The 6649-nt window shown below is 37.4% G+C and overlaps 1 protein-coding gene across 1 annotated transcript; it reads right to left on the bottom strand.

Moving 5' to 3' along the window:
• Positions 1-5657: 5657 nt before the first annotated feature.
• LOC308338742 (small ribosomal subunit protein uS8-like) lies at positions 5658-5945 on the bottom strand (the record flags this gene model as incomplete). Its single annotated transcript, XM_080797009.1, has 1 exon — positions 5658-5945. The coding sequence occupies one exon, from the start codon at positions 5943-5945 to the stop codon at positions 5658-5660; it is 288 nt and encodes a 95-aa protein (XP_080653135.1).
• Between the last annotated feature and the right edge of the window lie 704 nt (positions 5946-6649).

The following is a 6649-nucleotide window of genomic DNA, read 5'->3' as shown; positions in this document are numbered from 1 at the left end:
ATCTACAGGTTAACAGTTTTCTTCTGTGGTTTTGTTTGTGCTTGCTTCCATAAAATAGAAAGTAAACAAAATAAACTACCATATCATAGTTACATCTTAGCCAATGTAAGCTGGTGGACAGTGGCACCAAAAGAGGATGGCAGTCATTATCTAATGGCCACGTAAATTCAGCACTAATGAGGCTTGGGAGCTTGAAAATTTGGAGATCCACTAGGTATAAATAAAATATTTGTGACATGAACTAATGAACAAATTAGCAATTTAATGATATTGACCATATGGTCGTTGACATACCCAAATGTACCAGGCTTTATGGCAAGTAACTGAAACTCTATACGAAGAACACAATAATGTAACACACATACGAATGAAGGGAAGATTATGTTTATTCATACAGATATATGTGTTTTATAAGCAGAGTTGCGGCTAACAAAATGTTGTAATTTGCTGGGTCCTGAAAAGTCATGTGACTCAAATAGCTCCCCTACTGGCCTGCTAATCACTAATAAATTTCTTCCTTACTGTTTGTTGTTGTTGTTGTTGGCTTATCTTATACTGAAACTCATTTAAGGAAATAATTTAAATAAAGCAATTGTTCATTGCACTAGAAATTCTAAGGGAAATAATCACTGCACTTTGATAGGGTATAAAAACATTTTAGTTATAGTAGCATGAGAATATCTCTGAGGGAGAGGCTTCTGAGCTAAGACCTAGAAAATAAGATGGAGGCTGTCATATGCAGAAATGATGGGAAAACATCGTAGACAAAAGGAACATCAGGCTTAATATTTGAAGAAACGAAAGAAGACCTTGAACACAGAGAGCTTAATATAGGTCTTGAGCTAAAAATGGAAAGATAGTTCTGTAATATATCATGAAGGGCCTATACAACCAGTAATTGCTTGTTTTGCCTTCTCCCTGGCTTGAACTTCAACATACAGCCAGGTCTTTATCCCATAACATTCCCCTAAGTCTTTGGCTTGCTTCCAAACTTTTAACTCCAGTGCATCTTCTCAGCTTCTGAATCTTACCAGATCTCCCAGCGTGACCCAACACTTCACACCTTGTGCAAAATTACTTCTAGTCAACTCAGCATCACCACCTCCCTCTTTTAAAATCTTCTTGGACTGCAGAGAGAAAGCTGGAAACTCTATTCCCCAGAATCCTCTTCCCTCTGTTTCCCAGTTGGACTCTGTCACTCACTGCGACTTGGAGAAAGGAGAGGCCATTATTCTCCAAAGTCAGGTTCAGCCAGATGTTGTGAGATTTCCAAGCAAGTCCCTGGGAATCTATTGAGATGTACTCATTTCCATGTTTCATGCTAAGATTGTCAGTGGCAAATCCCCTGACCTTGCTCTCCGGCTCTTCCAACATTGTAGGAGCCTTAAGTACCTTATCCTAATGCCCTTCAAATTTGGGCCATAGAAAGTGGTTTCTATATTAAATACCAGAAAACAGAATCTCAAAAGATAGAAAAGTGGGATCAAACCTATGGGCTGATTAGATTTGAAGGCAGTAATCATCTCACTGTCAGTAAAAAATGGAATAATGATAATTCATGGTATTATGTGGCAAAAGTTACTGAACAGATTAAGTTTAATTGCTTGGAATCAAGTCTGAGTTTCAGAGAAATAAATACATTGATATGGCCCTGAATAAATAATTCTGGGATCAATATTTTAGCTCAAGAGGCTGTTTCTAAAAGTTCACTTGGAATACAGACTCAACACTGGCCTACAGCAAATGAAATTAAGATGGTAGAAATTCCTTTTATAGTATACAGGAATAAATTCAACAACTTAGGGGATCTTGGAGGAGACTTATTACCTATGACCTCACCACCCACTCAATATGTGACAGTGAGGATCTAAGGAACATTTCCTTCACTAAGATGCTGACTGACCCATTGAAGCCATACCTTTCTTCTCAAACTCTACTCCTTTGACAGCTATGACACTATATTCTCCTGATTATTCCTTCCCAGTATTTCATGCTTTTCCATCCTTCTCCACTGAGCCCTAATGTTGCTGTTCCCAGGGTCTGTTCCTGGCTCTCTTTCCTTCTCACTCTGCTTGTCTCTGTATAATATTATCCATACACATAGTTTCCCCTACAAACCACAAACTGTTGATTCCCAAGCAATGTTTCTGCTTCATAGCTCTTCACCTCCAGACCCACATATCCTGCTGCTATTAAATTTATCTATTTCAGTGGTTCTCAGATATTTTCATGTGATGAACTAGGTCCTTTACATTCTCAAAAATCATTACACATTTTTTAAGGATTTATTTATTTATTTATTTATTTGAGAGAGAGAGAGTGAGCAGGGGGAAGGAGCAGAAGGAGAGAAACAGAGAAACTCAAGCACTCTCTGCGGAGCCTGAAGCCCTATGTGGGGCTTGATCTCATGACCCTGAGATCAAACCTGAGCCAAAACCAAGAGTTAGGTGCTTAACCTACTACACTACCCAGGTGCTCCTTTTTTTGCACATTTGTTAATGTTTCATTGAATAGAAAACAGTTAGATTCTCCTATCTGCTTCTTCCAATTTGCTGTGATATGTTATTGTTTTCACCGAAGTACATGAAATTCAGCCTCACACAGATAACTCGCTGAAAAATGGAGGAGTATTTCAACAGTTCTTTTATATAATTGTGAATATATGTCTTTAAAATTCAACAGGTAGTAGGTTCTTAAAAGTAAGTTTCAATGTGAAATTTAAAATATCAATACGTTTTTATAATTTTAATTTATATTAAAATCCATTGCTTTCAGAATGTAGAAAGCTGGAAAGCTGTTCCCATGTTAACACTGAGAGGCTAAGTCAGATAAAGTATAAAATCAAAACTCTTTTGATTCCATTAAATAGCTAAGTTCACAAGGCAACCACATACCCTGAATTTTAAGTTAAAACTAGTTTCTCTACGACAGTCTTCTGAACGTGTCTTACTTGTCGCAGAGCATACATGGGAAAAAGAGGTGGCCACCATACAAATGGATAAAAAGAAATTAACTAAAATTTTTTAATTAATTATTAAGTGTCCATTGTGGACTACCATGTTCTCCTAGAATAGCTGAAGGCCTCAGATACAAGGCATACTTGTACTCACCTGAGAGCTCTTTTTCTTGGACTTCCTCTAAGTGTTCATGTGAAAGAATGGAACAAACCAGGAGACCAGGAAGAACCAACCTCAAGGTTACAGGAATGTAGAAGGTGGTCAGCTACCACTGAGGGAATAGACATGAACTCTTGCTTGCTTCCCAGGACTCTTCTTTACTAAGGAGCCAAAGCCTTGAGCTACTAGGGATGGTGCAGTAATTGCTATAACTCCCAGAGAACAGGCAATGACCCACTGCATTGGAGGGAAGGGTATAAGAAAAGCTGTTTACCCTGGGGAGGGGCACCCTGGTTCCAGAAGCCTATGCATATACAGAGTACAGAAGTCTACTATTGCTAGGGTTAAGGGAGAAACTCCCACCCAAGATGAGCCACAGATACAAGACAGTTTATGTGCCACGGGGAAGAGGGGCAGGAAGGCTGAGAAGGCCCACCTCTGAGATGCAGGTATACAATCCCTTCATAAGACTAGGCTAAACTAGGGCAACAGAGAACCTCATCACCCTCCACCATAAACCTAGCACCGCGTACATAACCGGCAAGAGCACGGCGAGATCCCTTCTGCAGTGCAGGCACGCAAGGACATCTGAAAGCTGAAGGTAGAGCACAAACCCAGGAAAATCTGCAGGCACCCTAGCCCCAGACTAAACTGAAGGCAAAAGCAGCCCCATACCAGAGAAATCTGAAGGCTGTAGTGTCCTGAAGATAACTAAGCAATGGCAAGCACCAAACCCAGATCAACTCCCTCCTAAATGGAGTCAAGCCCCTATACGGAGTCCTGTGAAAAAGTCCTTATTTTCTTGCAAAAATACTATTCATCTCGGTCTCTACTGTTCTATACATCATCTCCAGCATTTAGTACCCCCCCAAAAAAACAAACAACAAAAAGAGATACCAATTTCTTTCCAAAAGATAAAAGAAAAATAATTCATTTTCAAAAGTTAAAACAAGTAACAGAACCAGAATCTGAAGAACTACTACACAAGAGACTTTCAAATAACTACAGTAAATATGCTAAGCGATCTAACAAAAAGGTAAATAGCATGTACGAATATATAAGCTCCAGCAGAGAAATGGAAACTCTAGGAACCAAATGGAAATATCTGAATTGATTTGAAAACACAGTATTACAGATAATTCTATTCAGAGGCTCATCAGTATACCTGACAGAGCTCATAAAAAAATCAGTGAACTGAAAATCTACTGGTCTATCTTGCATGATTTTGTAACATTACAGATCGGTCATTTAAAAATATTGGTTCACTCAGTTATACAGATCTTCCATATGTTGGCATGTTTTATTATACAATAGTTTTTTGACTACATTTTTAATGTTACCACCAATCTCATTAGAAAAAAACCTCTAAGTGCTGGGAAACCATTGGGCTGATGGCAATAAATTTAAGCTTTCCAAAATTCGTATTTTTGCTTGAAAGCTTAAATTTTATCACTAGCAACAAATATTATCAGTTATTTTTCTCGAAGTAATGGTTAATTCATTTACAAGAACAGAATGGCCAAGGACTCAATTCTGAATAAACATAGCTTTTCTGTCAGTTTTACTTTTAAATAAAAATAATATTCTGTGAAAACAAGTGGTTAGTTCAGCTCACAACTCAAAGACAAATTATCATTCTCCAGACAAACTTAGTAATTCACTATGCATATTTCCCATTTCACCAAGTAAAGTTTAAAAAGATAACGTACCTTACATATTTCTAAGAAGTAACTCCTATCTATGAAATACTAAAAAGAGCATTCTGAGGAAAAAGAGAAATATTGTATGCAAAATTTTTCGAGCTAGAAGTGTACAAGTTTACATAAGACGGTTTCCTATTAAGTAATTTGAATTAACCTCCCTGCCATCATATTACAATCATATACTTTTTTAAAATTTTCATTTATTTATTTGAGACAGAGAACTCAAGTGGGGAAGGGCGGTGGGGAGGAAGAAAGAATCTGAAGCAGACTCCACACAAAACACAGAGCCCAAGGCAAAGTTCAATTCCACCACCATGAGACTGTGACCTGAGCCAAAACCAAGAGTCAGGTGCTTAACTGACTGAGCCACCCAGGTGCACTTCACAATCATATTATTTTCATAACCTGCTATTTCTATCATAACAGACTCATTTTCTTAACTCTTATTCAGTTTCAGTTCATAAAAAGTAAATAAAATGTGTATCAATTAAAAAAGATATGTACTAAAGGATCAAAATTTAATAAAACTAATAATCTTTGTGCTTCATCAAGGATACTTTTAAGTAAAACTAGGCATTTTTTTAAACTGCAAGGACATGGCAATAAAGACTACAATATCATTATTCCTGTAGCTTGGCACCATTGCCTTATTCATGCTAAGGCACTAATAATTTTACCCACAATTGCTCTTCCACTATTAGTGCAAATGTCAGCACAGTTAAAAAGGCAATAATGCCTTTTTTCTTTTCCATTGAGGGATTTTATTTGCACATACATATTATATCCCTAGAAAAAGAATACCAGGATTTTCCTTCCTGTGTGTTTTCATCCTGCTTCTTCATGGTCCATTGCCAGCTGAGGTTATCAGTACAGTGAAACCAAACTGGCGGGATGGGAGCAGATTAGTCTGCCATTTTTCTAGATCTTTGAGTTGTACATCAAATCTGGGGCTGATCACTTGATACTTGTTTAACCTGCCTGTGAGGTTCACAACAATTTTCTCAGCTCTGTGATCTTCAATAATTTCAAATTTGCCAATATAATCATGCTTCACCATCACAGTTAGAAACCAGACAGTGACTATGGAGCATGACTTAATGAGGGTGTTTGCCTCTCTTTTCAGCATTGTTAATACTCTTGTGAGCACCTTCCAGGATATTCATGCACACTATTACAGTGGCACAGAAAGATGGAAGAAAGAGGAATAATGTCTTAACATTATTATGAAAATGATTTTGACTTCATTGACCTTTGAAAGAGTCTTAGGGACTCCGGACATTGACAGATCATACCTTGAAAATCACTGATCCATCCCAATTTTTCATATATCTCAAACTCAAATTGTACATATCTTGTTTGAAAACCCTTCCCCTAAAATTCAGTAATCCTCCTCCATTCCCCACTTTGAATAATTGCACCATAATCCAGCTATTCATCAAAGTCTAGAAATAACACCAGAAATAACACTAGAAAACAACCTCTTTTGTCTTTCACTAACAACCATATTCATCTTGTCAACTTCTCTCAATAAAGTGGCTTGCAACTATTTCATCTATTACCGCACTACACTTTTCCACTTTTATTGTCACAAGGTAGTCTCGAATAATCTCTTGTCCTTAACACTATAGTCTACTAACAATTACCCCTTCTTCCAGTCTTTCCCCGTCCTCCCCCAAGATCAACTTTCCACACTTCCATCAAAGTGATCCTTGTAAAATTCAAATCATTTTCTCTAGCCTATTTTCCCTTGGCAAACATGGTAGAATGATAGACAAAGTACTGCCTGATTGACGCCTACTTACCTTTATAATTTAATCTTAAACTCACTTA

This window comes from Martes martes (genome assembly GCF_963455335.1).
Source record: "Martes martes genome assembly, chromosome: 2".
NCBI lineage: Eukaryota > Metazoa > Chordata > Mammalia > Carnivora > Mustelidae > Martes > Martes martes.
The sequence above is the reverse complement of the archived record's forward strand: the minus strand, read 5'-3'. Positions and strand labels throughout refer to the sequence as shown.